The sequence below is a fragment of the Pithys albifrons genome, chromosome 1, assembly GCF_047495875.1.
Source record: "Pithys albifrons albifrons isolate INPA30051 chromosome 1, PitAlb_v1, whole genome shotgun sequence".
Classification (NCBI taxonomy): domain Eukaryota; kingdom Metazoa; phylum Chordata; class Aves; order Passeriformes; family Thamnophilidae; genus Pithys; species Pithys albifrons.
In genome coordinates this window covers 8,163,633-8,183,584 of record NC_092458.1, presented here as the reverse complement: position 1 = coordinate 8,183,584, position 19,952 = coordinate 8,163,633, and the positions used below count along the sequence as shown (strand labels likewise).

At 36.7% G+C, this 19,952-nt stretch overlaps 1 protein-coding gene across 4 annotated transcripts in view; it reads left to right on the top strand.

The window, feature by feature from the left end:
• Positions 1 to 19,952, top strand: part of CDKL5 (cyclin dependent kinase like 5) — a 122,521-nt gene that overhangs the window by 92,133 nt on the left and 10,436 nt on the right. For all 4 annotated transcript variants that reach the window (XM_071555766.1, XM_071555501.1, XM_071555595.1 and 1 more), the window contains 5 exons: positions 2,893 to 2,973; positions 6,636 to 6,796; positions 9,020 to 10,046; positions 13,438 to 13,543; positions 15,591 to 15,714. In XM_071555766.1, coding sequence (XP_071411867.1) covers positions 2,893 to 2,973; positions 6,636 to 6,796; positions 9,020 to 10,046; positions 13,438 to 13,543; positions 15,591 to 15,714 — 1,499 coding nt within the window. The remainder of the gene's footprint in view (positions 1 to 2,892; positions 2,974 to 6,635; positions 6,797 to 9,019; positions 10,047 to 13,437; positions 13,544 to 15,590; positions 15,715 to 19,952) is intronic.

The following is a 19,952-nucleotide window of genomic DNA, read 5'->3' as shown; positions in this document are numbered from 1 at the left end:
TGTGTTTGTTTTCCTGTTAAAAGTTGATTAAAGATTTTCTTTCCTTTCTTTCATATTTTTGGCATGAAATTTGCCTCTTAAATCCAGTGCAGCATTACTCTGCCATGTTTATGTGGTGAAGTTTAGCAGCAAAGCTCTGTCAGGTCAGGTTGTGGAAAGCTCATGACTGCTGTCTTCAAGCTACTGTGTTGGAAAAATCTGAGCTATAGATGCTGCTATCATGGCAGAAGAGCTTTTTCCCTTTGATTTGTATTCCTGGGGAACTGATGTAAGCCACATGAGTAAAAAAGCTCTTCCTACTGACAGCATTTTCCTTTATTGTTTGCATTATAATGGAGAGACAGTGAGTCACTAGTGTGAAGAATTTACCTGGATGTGCAATATGGCAAAATATCAGAATCAGTAAATAAGTAACAGCTTTGTTATTTTTAACAATACCTGTTCACTGACTATACTCGTGTTTCCTTCTAATTCAGTTTTGATTGTCATTTTTTATTAGTGAATTTTGCTTGGAAAGGTGAGTTTATGATCTTGGTAAATGTTCTGAAGTCATTAGTGTAAATCATACAAAGAAACATAAAAAGGTTTTAGGAGCCTTGATCTGTGCTAAAAACTTGAGATTTGAGTTTTACTCAAATAGAAAGAATGTGAGAATGTGAAAGGCAAAGAGTCGGGATCTAGTTGGGTTAAAACATGTTAAAATTTGCCATAAATTTGGTGTAGCTGATGATGATGATAAGAAAATAAATCGTTGGCTTAAGGTATAGGTAACTGTTTTAGGTACAAGGACAACTGATTCCAAGGAGGTTTTGTTGAAGTTTGTACACCTTCATCAGTGAAGGGTTTAAAAAAAATGATTAGACAAGCATTTCTTGTAAGGTCCTATTTGTATTTCATCCTGTTTAGAACAGTGGGCTGGATGGGATTTTCTTTTTAAAAAATTTATAACCCCTTATCAGGAAAACAATACTTTAAAAGTTGTAAGGAGAGTAAATTACTGCCTCTTCTACATTATTTTACAGCAGTTTTGGTTGTGCAGTGTGATCTTATTTGAATAAATGCTCTGTAATGTCCTAGACTGAGAATGAAATATCTTTGTTTTGTAGCTTTAAAGTACAGAAATTCAAGAAGACAGCATGGACCCAATGAGATTAGCACAAGGCTGAGAGTTATGAGTCTGTTCTCATCCCAGATCAGTGGTTTATAACTTGGCCTCAGACATGTTGCTGCCTTAGCCCCATCTGTAAAGTCAGGATACAAAGGGTGGTGACAGTGACACAGAGAGTAGTTTTTGAATAGCGAAATAAAATCTGAATAATGGCTTAAACTTCAAAAATACTACAAAATATTGGTTTGGAATATGATATTTGTTAGTTAATTAATGGGAAAAAATTGTCCCATGTGATAAGACAACCTTTAAAGTACATTTTTTCTGAATGTAGCACAGCTTAATAGTGAAAGGTTTTCTGTTGCATAGCAGATAGCAGGTATGCTGTGATCAAGCCAGTTACTATTTACAAGCTGGATCTGGTGCTGGGTATTCACAAGAGAGAAACTAGCCCATGATGTGGAGTTTTTTCTCCATGTACTTAGACTTTGTGAATTTCTACATTACCATAGATGTGAGTACTAGCATATTGTAACACAAGACTAAAAAAAAAAAGCCTAATATAAACACCCCAGCACCACATGCACATGTCTACAGATGCACATTTGCAAACTATCTGTCTTTTCTTCCTGCACACACAAAACCCACAGTTTTTCCTTGCTCCTGAGGTTTAGAGAGTATTTGGTGATTTCAATTCTTTTGAGCAGGAAAACATCCGTGGTATGTTTAAGGCCCAAGGAAATAAAATAATAGGGGATCAGAAAGTAGCAATAGGCTCATGCCTCTATGGAAAATGTGAGTGGCAATGTAGGGCTGTAAATATGGTTCTATAAATAAGTTATATGAAGAATCTGAACAATTACAGAGAATAGCCCCTACTGCTTTGCATGGCTTCAGCACATTTTCATGTTTCCCTGTTCATTCCAGATATAAAATCTTTATGATTGTCATTCTACATGGAGACAAGAACATTTTGCTATTTGGTTCATCTATAAATTGTAGGAAGCATGGAAGCCTTGGTTTACCTATGTTACTGTCTAAGATCAACATAGCAGACTTGGACTTAAAAAGATTCTCAATTATTAGTAAACCACTTCAAAATAAAGTGAAGTATAAAGAAAAATACAGGGACTGTTTGGGAACAAACACATTCAAACACATTCAAAATAATGTTCTTTTATTTTCCTTCAAAGGTAATTTATGAAAAGTAATGCTAGTACAAATAATAGGTGCCTCCCAGCAGTGTGCACTTCTCATGGTGTTCCCAGATCTCACTGCAGCAAGACCACAGCAGTAATCCTGAACCTTAAACCTTTGGAGTTTTGGTGTTTTTTGCTAAAAACATTTTAGAATTGTTTTTTTATCTTTAGTATTTAACTAGAACTGCATTTGCCCTCTCAAAGCTATTTTTAACCTTTTTTCTTTTTAAAATATAGGTTACTCATGTTAGTTCTGAATCTATTTTAAACCTCCTACCTCTTGTTAATCACAATGCTACCAAAAGTCTAAGTTGATTATTTCTCTTTGGGGGAGGTTTCTTGGCTGCCCTAATAATCAGGAATACTTTAATTGGTTGACTGGATGCTTGTCAACACTTATTGTTTCATCACTTATTGTTTCATGTTAGCATTTTATAATGTTTAATAAACCACTGACTTTTTCAGTGCTTATGATTCCCACTAATAACATGCCTTGATTCACTGCATAGTTTCTATTTTTTGAAACACTGTATTTATGTATACCTTGTTTGTATTATCTGTATATTTACCCTATATTTTTTACAGTTTCCAGCAGTCAATCATCCACAGTCTTTAGAGAGAAGATACTTGGGAATTTTAAGTGGTGTATTGCTTGATCTTATGAAGGTAGGAAAACGTCTTTTATTTTATGTCTGTAATATGCAGGAAAAGATGTAAGTGACTTTTTACCTTTGTTTCCTCATATAATACATCTTAAAACTATCTGTGAAGTTCCTTTTGAGATATTTTGACATCAGCATTGCTTGTAATACGGCTTGGTATTTTCTAGGAATCAAGAAAATAGCCCTTGCAAATGCCAGGAGACATAGTGTAAGAAATTTGGTTTAGAATCACAAAACCACCTAAGAGTTAAAGACAATATTGGGCAAATATGAAGTGTGGATATGGTTAATCAACTCTAAATGAATTGTATGGTCCCAAGGCCATCTGCACCAGTTGTCTTGGAAAACAGAGGTCGTCAGCTTTGAGATATACTTGGGTGTTTACTTGCTGTTAGCAGTGTTGTTGTAGCCAAGAGAAATCCAAATTGGCTTTACTGTTTTCATCCACACAAGCAATTCAAATCACTTTCATTTACTCCCCTTGCCTTATGAAGAGAGTCAGCATAAGTTTTATCTTGGTTTCATGGAGTCTGCAAAATTAGATACCTATATGCTTATAATTGCTTGGTTTAGTATTCTACTTTCTCCTCCATTTTCTAATTAATGGGAATTTTTTTTCCTGGAATCATAGTGAGCTATAGCTCAAGCTCTAGTAGCACATATTGCTGAATGGCAATTTCAAGATTAAACTTTAGACCATTGTTACACATACTGGGGCAAGGTTTATATTAATTTTGTCCTAATTTTTATGTTATATCTCAGTGTCATTTAGTTTCTTTTGATTTGATTTAAAAGCCACAAAGTTGTGAAATGAAGTACTTGAATTTTGGGGAAACACAGATTTCCAAATAATTTCATCCTTTTCCTCTTTTCTGTCCATGTTTCTCCCTACAAGATGAGAAAGGTCAGGAATTCTCTAGAAGGGATATTTTATGTTTGACCTACATTACTTAATTCAGGAATTGGAACCTTGTTAAACAATGAGCAGACTACAAGAAGAGAAAAGAAGAGACTTGTGGTTAAGTTGCATGCTATAAATGCTGCACATACTTTGTTGTACACCTGTCTCTGCTGCAGAAAATGGGCACTGACACATGTCCACACTTGTGTTCTTCGTTGTTTGCATTCCCAGGGACCTCAGGTCTGATTGCTAGATTACTGAATAACCCACACTTCAACTTATGCCAGCTAAAGGAGTGAGTTATGAATACATCCATTGAGAGAGCATTTCTGGACTAGATTAATGAAGAGGCATCTATTTGACCTTGTTGCTTTGTTGCTCCAGTCCTCCACTCTGCTTCACAAATCGTGCTGGTTTGCAGCAAGCATTAGGGAGTTGGGAACTGGTTTTGCATGTGATGACTAGGGAAACAAAAAGACATTTCCCTCTTTATATCATCTGTCATTAACTTGTCTCTCTCATTCAGCACCAGACATGCATTTTCTCTGAGCTTCTGTTTGCTACTAGAATAGTTGTAGAACCCCTTCTTTTTACCCTTGATGTCCTTCACTTGCCTTAGCTCCAGCTGGACTTTGGCTTTCTGAAGTGGCCTAACGTTTGTGCTAACACACTGTTTTTAAAGCCTTCCTTTGTATCCTGTCCTTGACTTGTTCTCATACACTCCCATTTTGCATTTTTGTTCATTAAGAAACTCCCTGTTTAGCCAGTCTAAACCTATAAAAAATTTTGATGTCATCTGTATAAATAAGATGCTTTGTTCTTGAGCACTCAATACTGTAAAAATCAAGTGGCTCTCCTGAACACCTTTCTGCTGATGGTGGTTTTTCAGGAGTTTGTGTCTAGTCATTCCTTATAGAAGCTGAAGTTTGCTCCCCTGAAGTCCTGGGTCCTCTCCCTGGGATTTATCTTTCTCCTTCTCCTTTTCCTCCTAGCTGTAATCAATTCGTGGTTAGTACAGCTCAGGGTGTCTTCTCTGACCAGGTTTGTCACCAGTACTTCACTGTTGGTGAACAGCAGCTCAGGTAGACTGTAGTCCTGTCTCTGGCTAATTTGCCCCTCCAGCAGCTGTGCTTGGAAATCGCCACCGATGTAGTCTAGAAACCTCCTGGAACATCTATGCAGGCTGGATGTCTGGATAGCTGAATTCTACCATGGGGATGAGGACCTGTGATCAAGAGACTTTTGCTTGTTTTTGTTCAGAATTGTTCTCTTCATCTTCTTCATGCTCTTCAATGCATGGTTGGTAGCAAACTCCCACCATAACATCCCAATATTACTCTTCTCCCTCTCCATCCTCTTCCTTCTGAAACCAGTTGTACCCATCAGTGACTGTGCCTCAGCCATTAGCCCTGACCCACTATTTCTTGTGATGCCAGGCAGGTGATTCCAACCTTGTGATTCCCTCTGAACTTCCAGTTCTCCTTGCTTGTTGTCCAGGCTGTGTAAGTTACTGTAGAGGCACTGAAAGGAAAATCTCTGGACATCCTCTGTTCTGAGGAGGAATGTAGAAACCACGAGGAAGAAGCCAATCTAGTGATGAGCACCAGAAAAAAAGGGGAAAGAAGAAGTTAATCATTCAGTACACAGTTTGTGGACTTGAGAAAGGAGGATGCTGCAAAGTGTGACCAAACTGCTTAGGAATGTAGTTTGTTACTTGCCTTGTTTCCTGTGCATTTCCCATTTTGAAGTGTAGGGATCCTGCAAAGGGAAAACCAGTTTGTCAAGTGGCTGCACACTGCATTAGTGCATATACAGATATGTGTGATGCACATACATATGTACACATAGAGTTCTTCTCTATTAAACATATATGAACCTTAAAAGATAGCTATTCTTTTTACGTAAGAGCCATTCAAACTTTTAACCTTGCTGACAGTAGTGCATGTTTGTATATTCCAAGGTAAGTTTTGTATCATTCCGTTCCTGCAAGAAACCTTTCAAACTTACCAAAATACCCAAGCTACTGTTCTCAATTTTGTGATTAAGTATTTTCTGCATGTCAAAAAGTGTCTTGTTTAGAATCACATCAGGTCTAACAGAACTATAAAGCAAATGTCATGCTGAATGCACTGTAAACAGTTTAGAGAATTCTTCAAAAATATGAGTGGACTTGAATCCCAGAAGTTAAAACCAGAACTCTTACTTTTGTATATTTTAAAAAATACTAACTTTAAAATAATATTTGTTTTTGTATCAATATGTTCTCATATGCTTCTGTTTATTTGTAAAGCCTGTTTCATTGCAGTAGTTTTTTACTGGTAGAGTTAATATTTTTAATTCAAAACAACAGTATTGTAAGGTATATTCTGAAAGATATGTTTAAAATATATATATATAAAACATGTATAGATATATACATAAAACATATTTTCAAAAATTTTAGCTCTTTTTGTATTTTAAACATTTTAACTATCATTACCTATACGTGTCTCTATATATATCATTGCATGCATATAGCACATATATATGTTTTATAACTGGCAAGGCTAAGGCCTTCCATGCCTTGAGTAGAATATAGGTTCTATAATTTTTCATTTTGTTTCATGTGTAGTTTAATGCACCATGAAATTATTCTAGCAGTTACATCTAATCCCAGAAACTGGAGAGTAAAAAGTTATCCCAATAATATTCTTTATTAAGTTACATTTTTTTGCTGATGCAAATACAGATACTAACATTTCAACTTTGGGATTTGTTTTTCAAAGAACTTACTGAAGTTAGATCCAGCAGATAGATATTTGACAGAGCAATGTTTGAACCATCCTTCGTTTCAAACCCAAAGGCTCTTGGATCGCTGCGGTAGCTCACCCTCCCGCTCAGCCAAGAGAAAACCCTACCACACAGACAGCAACACCCTGTCTAACAGGTAAGTGCACTCCTGTCACTGTGCTCACTGACGTGTGCTCTGCCAGTGACTGAGTTGTTCTCAAGCTTACGTGCAACATCATCTGCAAGAGAAGAAAAGTAGTTGTTTGACAGTTTAGACACAGTGAGATACACCCACTGTTCCATGTTGCCTCACTGAATACAGGCAGTAGACACAGTTTTACTGTATTATAGTTACTCAAGCTGAAATTTTTTCCAAACTTTCTGTGTTGAAGCTATTTCTGCATATGACAAAGAGAAAGAAGTTGGCTTATCGAGCTTAAAAAAAAGTTAGCCTTTTTCTTGAACAACAGTAGGAATTCTGTGGTTTGGAAGATGCCTGAAATTCCAAAGGAATGCTCTTTGGAAAGCTACCATTGCTGTATAGGCACAAATCTGTCCAGGATTTTGATATTTTAAAGTTAAAAATTCACCCAGATTTTTAGCAGCTAAATGTCCTGAAAGTTGAGCGCGTTGATCGTGCTCCAAATGGGAGATGAACAGAATTTTGTCTGCAGTTGCATTTATGGATCAGGTCTAGTCTAATTGATCTCAAAGCTGGATGTGCTTGCTCAGTGACTGCCTTGTTGGACCCACACAGCTTGGGAGAAACCACTCAATTTTAATACCTCAATGAACCAGGTAGACTGGTGGATAAAATACTTCAGTACAAAAAGCCTCACAGTATTCTGATGAAAGCTTTCCTAAAGCCCCTCACCTCTGAAGCATGCAGAATGTTAGTGGCTTTTAATCTTGGCCATGTTTTTCTTTTGCTCTTCCTGTGAGATTCAAAAAATTGGTTCTCATTTTAAGATTTGGGGTGATGACATTTGTAATTTACATTTTTTCAGAGATACACTCCAGAAAGTTTTAGCTGCCCTTACAGTTATTTAGGATAGAAGTTTCACCATTAGACATGTGGCATCAGAAAGAAAAACTTAGATCTGTGGGAACCTTGTTGTCTAAAAGGCTTGCCTAGCTGCATGATTTAAAATACTGGGTTCCTGGTATCTCTAAGCTTTTAAAAAATACACTTCCTGCTAACTAAAAAATATTTTAAACTGGAATTAAAATTGCTGAAGTTTTAGAAACTGTAATAGAATGCATAATTACATCACTGAGTGTGGCTGATACAAAAATCCTAAGAATAAAAATGATGACAGGGATATCCAGTTATAATTATCAAAAGGATCAACACAGGTACAGTGAGCAATCACTTCAACTCTCAATAATACATCTGAATTACATTATTGTAGATTTGCTCTATGAGTTAATTGCTTGCAGCCCACTTAAATCCATCAAGGCAAACAAGGACAGCTGCAGCACTGCTCAGTCATGGCTAGTCTGCAGTGCCAGGGTAAGTCCAGAAGAATAGCAGAAAACATGAGATAATAAATCCTGCTCAAATAAATTCAGGCTGAGTGTTTGGAGAACCATCTCAAATCTCAGTCCTGTAACTCCAAAACCAGAAGAGCTGGAGAGTAGAGGTTAAGCACATCACCAAGTAGCTCTGCACCAAGTCAGTCTGGTTTCAGAGGATTTCAGGTGCAGTTTTGGGGATGAGTTAGTGTGTCAAGAACTGTGATGGTGCCAAGTTCCATAAAAGTTGAGGTTCCTTAGGTAGACCTGGTTTTGGGGTTGGTGTTACAGGACATGCTCTGCTGCAGTGAGTTCAGGCCCACTCCATCTGCATGTCTTTTTCCCCCTCCTTTCCCCTTCCCTCTCCCTCCAGTCAGGAATACATTAGATAGCCTGGAGCATTGATTGTATCAGGGTTTTTTGACAGTGATGGCACACTTTATTGTTCTACCTTTCTTTGATATGTTAGGTGTATTCAAGATTCTTTTTCTATAGATATACAGCTAATTTTCATAATGTGGTGCTTGCCCCAGTGATGTGCACACACAGTACTCACGTACATGCATAAATGTGTAAATATATGTTGGAATTTCTATGATTAGATCTGATATCTTCATATTTTTTGTCAGCAAAATCCATTAACCAAAGCTGAGTTTGTCCATCAGAATATAACCAGAAGGAACAGTATACTAACATTTGCAGATTTTAGTGGATCTTCTGATGCCTCGGTTGGCAGTATTTGATCTTACTGCAGTTAAATTTTGTGGTTTTAAATGGCAACTGAAATGAGTGTACTTTTTTGATGTTATTAATACATGAATATGTAATCTGGTATATTAATTCTTCTTTATGCATTTTAATATAGAAATCAAGCCAGCAAAAGTTCTGCTTTGCAGTCACACCACAGATCAAACAGCAAGGATATGGAGACACTAGGGGCTGGCGGGCCAAGAGAAGAAGGTCTTCCAGCAAATGAAAGCTTTTTAAATGGAAACCTTCCTGGACCTGCACGTAGTCCAATGCATGCAAAAAAACCAAGCAACACACCTGGATCTGGCAACAAGGATATAGCCAATAATAACATGCCACACCTTCTCAGCCCAAAGGACACAAAGGGAAAAACAGAATTTGATTTTAATGTGGACACCAAAAGTTCTGATGGTTCAGGTACAAAGTACCTGAAGTCCAACACCAGATCTCAGCAGAACCGGCACTCGTTCATGGAAACTTCCCAAAGCAAAACTGGGACGCTGCAGCCCGGCGATAAGCACAGCCGGCACAGCTACATCGACACCATCCCACAGTCTTCTAAGAGTCCTTCCTATCGGGCAAAGTCAAAGAGCCATGGAGTTCTGACAGACTCCAAATCCGTGGGCAACCTTTCTGAGGCCAGGGCCCAAGCTGCAGAGCCAAGCACCAACAGGTATTTTCCATCCAGCTGTATGGACCTGAACTCTCCCACCAGTCCGACTGCTCCCCGACACAGCGATAACAGAACTTTGCTCAGTCCGTCTGGGAGGAACAACCGCAGTGAGGGCACCCTGGACACACGAAGACCATCAACAAGACACTCCAAAACAATGGAGGAGTTAAAACTGCCAGATCACATGGATGGAAGCCATTCCCACTCTCTATCTGCTCCACATGAATCTTTTTCCTATGGTCTAGGTTATACCAGTCCTTTTTCTTCACAGCAGCGCCCTCATAGACACTCTATGTATGTGAGCCGGGACAGAGTGAGGTCAAAGGGCTCAGAGGGTGGCTTAAGCGTAGGGCAAGGGATGGCAGCCAGAGCAAACAGCCTGCAACTGTTATCTCCACAGGTGCAGCATAAGTCACTCACAAGATCTGTTGGCTCATCACGAGAAGACTGTACAGAAGATAATAATAGGGTTAGTCCAAAACATGGCCTCTTATGGAGGACTTAACCTTCCTCTTTTTTACTTCGTGTGTGGACAGTGTCCTGCTTTTTCTCTTCTGTTTGTTTACAGTTATTTATTTACTTGGCTTGTTGTAAGGCAAGGGATGTTGGGGTTTTTTCCAGAAGGGCTGAATATTTCAAGGTGCTTTTAGAAAATGGACTATGAACACCATTATCGTAAAGTACTGAAATGTGAGAACAGAAAAAATTGTCTCTGAAGTTAAAATTTTATTAGTAGTTCTTAGTATTTGGTTACATTGTCTGATGTAATTTTTATCGTATCATTTTGTTTAATTAACTTTCTCATTTGTGTTTTTATTTAGCTTTTCTTGTAGATATTTCTGTTATGAATGCTAAGATTAATTTTTGAAGTGAGTGTGTTACTCATTTATGACAGGACATTATCACTGAAATGCCATAATTTACTAGAGGAATATCAAAGCTTGCAATATTTCTTTAGCTTAGCATGATAAATAGCTGGGGTAGTCTAAAGATATTATGTTGTCAAGGCCACTGGTAAGTGACTCCTTACAGTGATTACTATCACTAGATACTTGGTTGTGTTTTTCTGGGAGCGTTATTGGAAGAGTAGAGGAAGGGCAATTTCTGGTGTTGATTTACATTCCTTACACAACACTTCTGAATTATCTGATGTGTCACAGATCAGATGTATAAAGATGACTGCATTTGTCCTCAAATCTTTAAACTCCTATAGTAACAAAGTGGTGCAGAGGCAACTACAAATAAGTGTTTGTTTTCCTGTTCCTGTACCTGTGATAAACAGACTTCTAAGGAGAGAACATTTAGTTCAGATTTGTTGACAAATTGAAGGAAGTCAAAGTACTGCAAATGTTATTTAAGGTCCAAAAATTATGGTTTACTCTGAGAAACTAAAATACTCTGTCTATTTAGTTCATCTGAGAAATATGTGGACCTGACCTAACAGTGGTCTATGAGTACCATAAAAAAGTGTTTGCAGGTAGTGGTTGCCTCTTCAGTCCAGTAGAGAAAAAAAGGCATAATATGTTTTGTCATACTTGCCATGTCTCCATTCAGGATTATGTATATTTACACATCAGAAAATATCATAATAGGGGAAATGCAATGGAATAATAATTAAAAAATAAAAAGGGTTTACATCAGCTTCCTACCTAGAAGGCTTTTCCATCAGCTTCATTTCAAAACCAGTTTTTTATTTTGTGTGCTTATTTTTTCTGTCTCTCTCATTTCAGTCAAGTTAAATGTTACTTATTCAGGATCTTACTGTGGAAGGACAATAATATCAACATTTCAGCTTATGATAGTGAAAGCTCACACTACCTTGTATTCTTCAGTGCATTAGGATCTTTTTCTGCATTATGAAGCAGTTAGTAATTTGAAGTAAATTTTATTTTGCTTCTTATTATTTAGAGGCCAGTTGTTTTTATCAGATCATTCTTTGTGTTTTGAAAATTGGTTGACAAAATTTTATTTTAATTAGAAAAATTGATGTGTATCTTTATGCTTATGATTTTGTTGATTTTCATTTGCTTTGGAAAAGCCTATTTCTTTATAAAAAGCTTGACTTTATCTCTTATTATTATCAATATTTTTTAAATTTAAGCCTTCAGTTAATGCTTTTAAATCTCTTATTTCAACCATCAGAAGCGTGAAAGGAAAATGAGCCTTCTGAAATGGATGCCAACCCTCAAATTCACAAAGCTGTTTTTTGGGGTTTTATACTGCTTTCAGTAACAAATTAAAATTAAATTGCCAATCTTCTTATGCCTCATGAAGGCATTTTCACAAAGAAGTCATTCTTTGGCTCCTTTCTATCCTCCCCTTTTCCCATCCTTCTTCTGCATTCTGCATTAGGAATCAGAAAATTTCACTCCCCTCAGGATTACTGATCCAAAAATTTATTACTAAGAGTTCTCAGAGATTGTTTATTGTTTCCCTTTTTTTTTTCTGATCAGTTCTCCTTGTTTTCTTTCTCTGCTCATATTTTGTGAAGTTTCCTCACATCCATATTCTAGTTTCTCATTGATTTTTCTCTTTAGCTTTATCAAGTCTTTGACAAACAAAAAATGTTTTTCTTTAGGTTTTAAATCTTATAAAAAAAAGAACAAAAAACTTGCATTCAGTATTAGTTTTAGGGCTTTTCGAGTCTCGGGACAACACTTTTGTTTTTAGAGTTCTTTTTATTTTTAAATTAAATGTACACAAAAAGGGTTTAAGAAGAAAATCAAGTAGCAGTTGCTATTACTGCCTCATATTTGAAACTTAACTGCTGACAAAGAAGAGGTATCTAATGCAAGCACTGATTTAAACCAATGCTTCAGCCTCTGGTAAATTTTGGGAGAATCCAACTGTGATTTGAAGCATTGTTTCACCTCCAGTTCTGGTCTTGACATGGCTTCAAGGTTTGTTTTATCTGTGACAGTGAGACCAGATCATCATCAACAAATGCAGATTTTGCAAATCTCACGCATTGAATTGAAATCCCAGTTTTTAATTCTGGTCGGGATTTTTCGTGACTTTGATTTTTAACCTTTGTCCTTCTTGGACATTCTAGATTTCAATTCACATGGCAGTTTTAGTAGTTTCCTGTGGGGTCTTCTCAAGAGCATTAAGTTTTATCTGGTGGTCTGTTCTTCAGGAAAAATTGCAGCATCTAATTCCTTTAAGAGAGGCCATATTTGGTGGCAAATTATGTGCATATGGATGTTTCCAAGGGCTCACTGAAGCTTTTGCTTGAAGTACATCCAGGAAGTACTGTGTTCAGGAAAATAGAATAAATTAGAGGTAAAATAATATTGCTCTTGCTATGCTGTCTAAGTTATTTGCCTATAGATTGCTTAGTTCAGAGACTTCTTCTTATTTTGCATATAGTAGGTTTTGTGACTATTAGTATCTCAAGCTACTGCTGTTTAGCAGCTGATAATAGATCATAGTGCTTTGATATTGCAATTATCACAAATTATATTTATTTCCTGTTTACTTTTTAAAATTTGCCAGTAGCAGAGTGACCAGATTCCATCAGAAATTAATTCGACAAGACCTCCCATAAAAGATTCTTCCAGAGATGCTACAGCTGCATTTCATTCACAGCAAAAATCTGAGGTTTTGAATCAGGCTCAAGTTTTTAAAATTGCAACTTAAAGGCAGCATTTTGTCATTTTGGGAAAAAGCAAGCAAGTGGCATAACCAAGTAATTATTGATTGCATAGTCTGTGATTTGATATTGGCAGTTATTTAGGAAAATTGTATAAAGGAAAATTGTGTGGTGAAGTTTGGAGTTCTGTTGCTTATGTATGTTGGTTAAAAACTCCAAATCAGTTTATAGTCTTTCATTTTAAATAGCTTATTGTTCTTTTATTTAGGGTGGAGCATATCATGATCCACACACAGAAGATGGAGCATCTACTAAGGAAAATAGAATTCTGTATAATGACCCTGTTCCGAGAAGAGTTGGCAGCTTTTACAGAGGTAATGTTATGGTTCATCCTTCAAATTTAATCAAAAATTTTAGTATGGGATGTAAATCAGGTAGTAAACAGAGGATTAACATGAACAACTGCAAGAGTTTATTGGAAAAAGAATTGTTAGTCCACTTTCAGAGACTGAGTTTTCATGCTGAGTTGCATGTGATAACTGTGTTAGTATCATATTATTTATTTGTAAATGACAGCTCAATTTAATTGAAAAGTATATCCACTGCAGTACCTTGTAAAGCAGAATATATTTCATCAGGGCAAGATGAACAAAATAAATTAGTATTGCCAAAGTAAGCAATTAATTAATTTTTTTCATTTGTATTTGAAATTCTTATTATCACTCTCTCTCTAAACACCTGTGTACTTGTAACACATTGGCATGCTCACTGATCTGTGTCTGTGCTACATGGAACTATAATGCTAGTTTTTCACTGCTAAACACCTGTGTCATTTCTTTTGCTCAGACTTAAAGATCAGGGTTTCCTACAAGCAAAAGCACATTTACATAATTCTGGTACAGGGTTGTGTATGTGCAGATATATGTATATATAAGTACACATATGTGTGTGTGTGTGTGTCTACACACACATACAAAAATAGGTACTGTTCTATTATGGCACACAAAAAATGGCAATTTCTGAGCAGCTGCCTCATGGCTAAAGCTGGAAAATCGTTTTGAAAAAGATAATAAGAAGCTAATTATGTCCTGCAAGTGTTAGGAAGCTTGTGGGACTCCCCTGAACCTAAAGAAGTCCCAGTCAGCTGAAATTCGATTATGAGTCACCCAATAACCTTAAGCAGAGTCACAAATCTCCCTCTGATCCTCTTCAGGTTGACCATTTGGCTGATAACCTGATTTAGACACATTAAAATCTGACAGTCCTTGCAAGTGTCCCATTGCAATATTGAAACCTGTGAGCATTATTAAAGCTTGTGCTGTTTTGAGCAATGCTTTTGAGTGTAAGGTTTTGTCACACATGCAACAGAGAATCTTTAAGAATTCTCAGTCCTGTGTTGCTTTTATTAATCCTTATAACACCCCTAAAATTGGACATGGATTATTGTGACGGTCAAAAATTCCTTCTTTTTTATACATAGTGAAACAAAAGTTCCAAAGAAGAATGATTTTCTGTAAGTTATGGGCTAACGAAACTCTAGGTCTGGGGTTTATTCAATTCCTTTTTGTAAACTAGAGGTTTTTTCCTCTTTATCTATCAAACAAATGTATTTTATACAGACTTAAGTTTTGCTTTGGGAAAATGATACTATATTTAAATAATAGCTTGATAATAGTATATTCAAAACCAGTGATAATAATATATACAAGTAACTGTGAAAAAAATTAATTCGTATTTATGTAACATCAAGTCGTGACTTAATGCAAAGGTTATTAGCATGCACTTTTGTCCTATAGCTTGAACAAAAACTTACAGATTGAGTTTTGATAGAAAGTGTAATTAATGCTGCAACTAGTGTCTGATCAACTTTTAGTCCAGTGCAGGTGTTTCTGGTGACACTCATAATTCTAATAAATTTACATTCTGGCTATGTACAATGTGTTTTCTAAACCACAGTATGTCTATTTGAAAAATACATGTCTGATTTTGATACTTTAATTTTTAGTGCATTATCTCTTATTCTTAGTTACATTAAAATCCAAAATATTTTTTTTCAGGATGGGTACTATGTTTTTTAAAGTCTAAAGTGAAGACAAAGTATAAACTATAGTATTTTGTGTCTTTAATAACACTATACTCTTACTCTGTTTCCTGTTTTTAAATATCAATTGCACTTACAGTTCCCTACAAATAGAAGTGTTCCCAAATCTAAGAACAACTTTCCAAGTTCTGATGATGGTCTCATTTTATAACTAATATTACCCTGCAGAGTATCACAAAACAACAGCTTTTTTTTCAATAGTACTAGTGCAACTGTGTCTCCATGCTCTGGTTTCTGTAAGGGGTAGAGAGGAAGCAGCGAGCTGAGAGTTGGGTTTGTGGCAGAGCTCAGTGTCCACTGTTTGCTGTTTCTCTGTCCAGTTCCATCTCCACGCCCAGAGAGTACGTACATAGAGAACAACGTGTCCAACAGAGCCTCTGTGTTACCAGCAGACAGCAGCACAGTGGCAAACCACCCAAAGAGGCAAACCACCTTTGACACTTGGTGAGTTGTTATTTGCACAGATGTGTAGAGAATGGAAGGGAAAACAGGGGTGTGTAACAGGAGGAAAAAAACCCACGTTTTTCTTAAGGTTTGCAATTGTCTGCGTGCTGAGTTGCTTTTTCCAGCTATACTGGCATAGCATGGCATGTTTCTTGTCCCCTTTGGAGCAGCAAGAATTATTTCATTGCACCACAACACGAATGAGTTAGTTTATATTCTTTGTTGAGTCTTTCAGAATTTTTTCCACTATTAATCTTGAGTTAAAGGTCGTACAAAGTGCTTATGTGCATATAGCATGGGTAGCAATCTGGGGATTCCAGAAGCATGAATTGTCATACAAATGGGAAAAAATATCCAAGTGCATGTTTCCATATATATGATAGAACTGTATTAATGAAGAATATTTTCACCCCACAATGGGGACCACTGCTCTTTTTGTTCACGCACCACAGAAGGAAATGAGTACATTCTATGGGAAAATGGACTGAGCAACATCTTAATGGTGTATATTGATTTTAAAAGATTAAAAGCATCACATGGCTCCATTATGTAACATAAAGCACTTAACTATAATTATGCTAATAAAATGACTGCATATGCATAGCTTTGCAGGACTTAAAGGGAAATACCTTACTTTGGTTTCTCTGAGAGCTGTTCAGCTCTAAAGTACTCTTAATCATCTACTTTGTTTAATCACAGTAAAGCACACTGAATAAAAAAAAGCAAATGGAGCTTCAAGGGAGTGGTGGAAGGAATGGACTGTATACATTTGCATGGTTCAACTATGCTTCATTCCACACTCCGAAACACCTCTCTGAAAGTGCGATAAAGTCATGGTATCTAAACTGTTTCAGTGGTCTATTGACTTAATGTGTTTTCACAAGAACAACCTGTGATTTATGTGCTTAAAACAGAACAGGGGGGAGGGGGTGGGGGGAGTCAGGGCATGGTGGCTAGTTTGTGTTTCAGCTTGTATTCAGGTTTTGTACCTCTGTCAGTAATAGAAGATGTTTACTCCAGACCCTTTGTCACCTGCTCTGATTCACTCGAGTCTGCTTCCTGTCCTTCAGTAGCTCCACCTACACCCATTTTGTGGAAGTTAGCTGAGGAAACCGATCCTTTATGTAAAAAGGTGGTACTTATGTTGTGACTTATGTGGCTAAAGAAGGTATTTATTCCTGCTGTTAAACCCTTTTACCTATTTTGTTGTGCTTCTGATCTGGATCTTTCTGTCTTGCATATAACATGAGACAACTGGAATCTTGTTTTGCTTTATATATCATTCACCAATATATTGCCTTGACTGCAAAGAAACATGTAATGTTATTTTAACTCTGAACTGAAATAATAGCATATGTTATTAGAGCTGGTTGGGAATTTTTTTTTACAAAGTATTTTTTTTCTTTACAATGCCCAAACTTTCAAAGGAACAAATATTCTGGAGTCAGCATTATTTTTTGAATGTGGGGAACTTGAAAGCAGGGCCTTTGTTCTTCATTATTTAAATCAGAGGCTTGAACCAAGATCTTAGATCTGACAAGTGAGTGGTCTGAACCAGAAGTTAGAGGTTATTCTGGAGCACATTGTCTGGTTCCCTCAATATATTCTCTTGAAGCTGTTTCATCTTGTTAAAACAGTGAAAGGACCACAGAGGTACTGCATATGGCCTTCTGAGTAAGGCCTTTCATTAACCTTGAGACAGTTAGATTTAAGTCCTTGATCCAATTAATGTACTCAAATATTTTCACAAAGTGGAACAGCTCCTTTGAGAGAAGAACCTACAGAAGAACAAACATTTCTTCTTATGAATTGGGAGGAATAGCAGTACCTGCTAACTCAAGTTACTGCTATTTTGGCATATGCTTCTCTTTTTCTTTGCTTTTCCTTCTCCCTGTTTTCCCAAGGTGTTTCCTGCCCAGCTCTACATGTTAACTCTGTTCAAGTCATCCTGGCAGTGGTCTAATCTTGTTGCAAAATTGTTCTGTGCCATAAATGCAGCTTAATCAGATTCCTGAGTGGTGTAGAGTCTATGTTCCTCTACTTAATTTTCTGTATACAAGTTGTGTAACTGCTTATGAAAATATTGAAAGCTCTAATGGAATGTGATTCTGCTTACATCAATTTTATGATGAAGTAAATATTTGATGTTTGACTGACATACATAACTGGTACATGACAATTCATGTCGAATTATGAATGACATGTATTCCACCTGGACTTGCCACTACTGTAAAATATTGCTTCTCTCATAGTATTGCTCTGTGTTGCCTTTCTTCTGTCAAAGATTCTGTGAATGTTTGCTAGACTGAATTGTCACAGATGTTCCCTTGTCTTTGTGTGCATTTCTTTGCTTTGTCCCCACTGTCCTGCCTTTTAAAATAAAGATGTTATAAACTCGACTTTTGTCATCAGATTTTACTCTTAAATTATTAGATCATTTCTGAACTTTAGACAACTTGATTTGGAAAAAAGCAAATTTTTCATTCTTTTATAAAATCTTTTCTTTGCCCAAGTTCCTGTAAAGGACCTTGAACTTGCTCAATTTTTTTTCTTTTTGATGCAAGAAGATATGTTTATTCTCTTTCACTTGTATGAGCTTTGTCCTGAGCTGGGCAAAATTAGTAGGTACAGGCAAGATGCTTAATTGTGTTCTGCCAGTGTGCCAGAATATTGGCCCGAGTTATATTTACCATTGTCATAGTTCCAAATATATCTTTAGGATAAATTCCAACATGGACTACTCTATCTCACATCATATTGCAAGTGTTTGCACTGATTGCTTGCAAGATATCTGGGGGCTTCTGGAAAGCTGTTTTGTTTAGATCTTTCATGTCCTTACAAATTGAGACATTCTATGACAAGCAGCTTGTCATATTTTCTCTAGCATGTCATACCTTCTTGCAAAAATAACAAAAGGAGGAAATATATATATATAATATTTATTATTATTTTTATATGTGTATAACATATATAAACGTGTAAACTCTCTTGTCATTCAAGAAAAGAGATAAAAAGAACATCCTACTCTTAGGAGAGTCAAAGGTTTAAAACTCCACTCACTCTTAAGTTTCACAAAGCAACACAGTATTTTGTAAACAGAACATGGCTGACTATTATATCACTGTCTCAGTGTCAGTGTAACAATGTAGTCACACTTATGTTCCTGAAACTAGAAGATTGCCAATATCTGAACAAGTTAGTTTAAAGCTTGTTTAGCTATGTCTGCAGTACGTCTGTTTCTGCATTGTAAATATTCCCAGTTCTTTTATGGAATTTGTAAAAAATATCAGGAAATTGCAATTCTGAATGCTACTCTGTATACAAGATAGTAGATCTGGGGTTTATTCCAGTTAATAAATCCTCTTTTCCACATGACAAACAAAATATTGCAACTCCAAAGTTCAGATTTGATCTTTGACTTTAAGCTTTCAGTGCCAGACTTTTAGACCGAGAAGTTCTACTGTGGGCTTCAGCCTGTGGGATTGCCATTCTGACCTTAAATTATATTTTAATTGCTTCATTACTTTCTGACATTTTCTTGCCTTCGCTAAGTGGAACTCTGTAACTGCCCCTTAAGGGTCTTACTTTAAGCAAAACTAAAAGCTAACTTGAAGAACCAGTGTTGGGTCATTTATCTTCCAGAAAAAATTTGGGGTATTTCAGTAGTTCCTTCATCAGACAAAGCCCTTACTTATGTGATTGCATTTGGTTCAGAAAAGGGAGTGTTACTGTGGCAGGCAGAGGGTTTCCAAGCCAGGCCTGACGTCAGAGTTGCTGAAAAACAGCTACAACAAGCATGAAGAATTGCCTCCTAGAAAGAGCTGTCTGCAGTATGCCTCTCGCTAAGCCAGCATGAATGCAACATGCTTCCCATTTATTATTTGTAGTTAATATGAAAGCACATCAGCTTGCTTGCCACGTGCATGTTGGCTACTACACCTCTGTACCTGCATGAAGCTGGATGCCTTTCCTGCTGGGGCAATAAACAGGAGTGATAGTCACAGAATTTCTGTTTATACCTATGCCTTTTCCAAGTGTCTCAGACCAGAATAACTAATGTGTTCTACATTATATGTTCTAAGCATGCAAAAGACACAAAGAAAAAAATAACAGATCACAGGGCATTTTGCCTTTGGTTTCTTCTTGAGAATGAGCTTTCTGAGTCGGGGCTCTTATCTGGGGCTAGTCTTACTCACTAGTAAAACAGACAGCACAGATTTGGGGGTAACTTTGCTTTC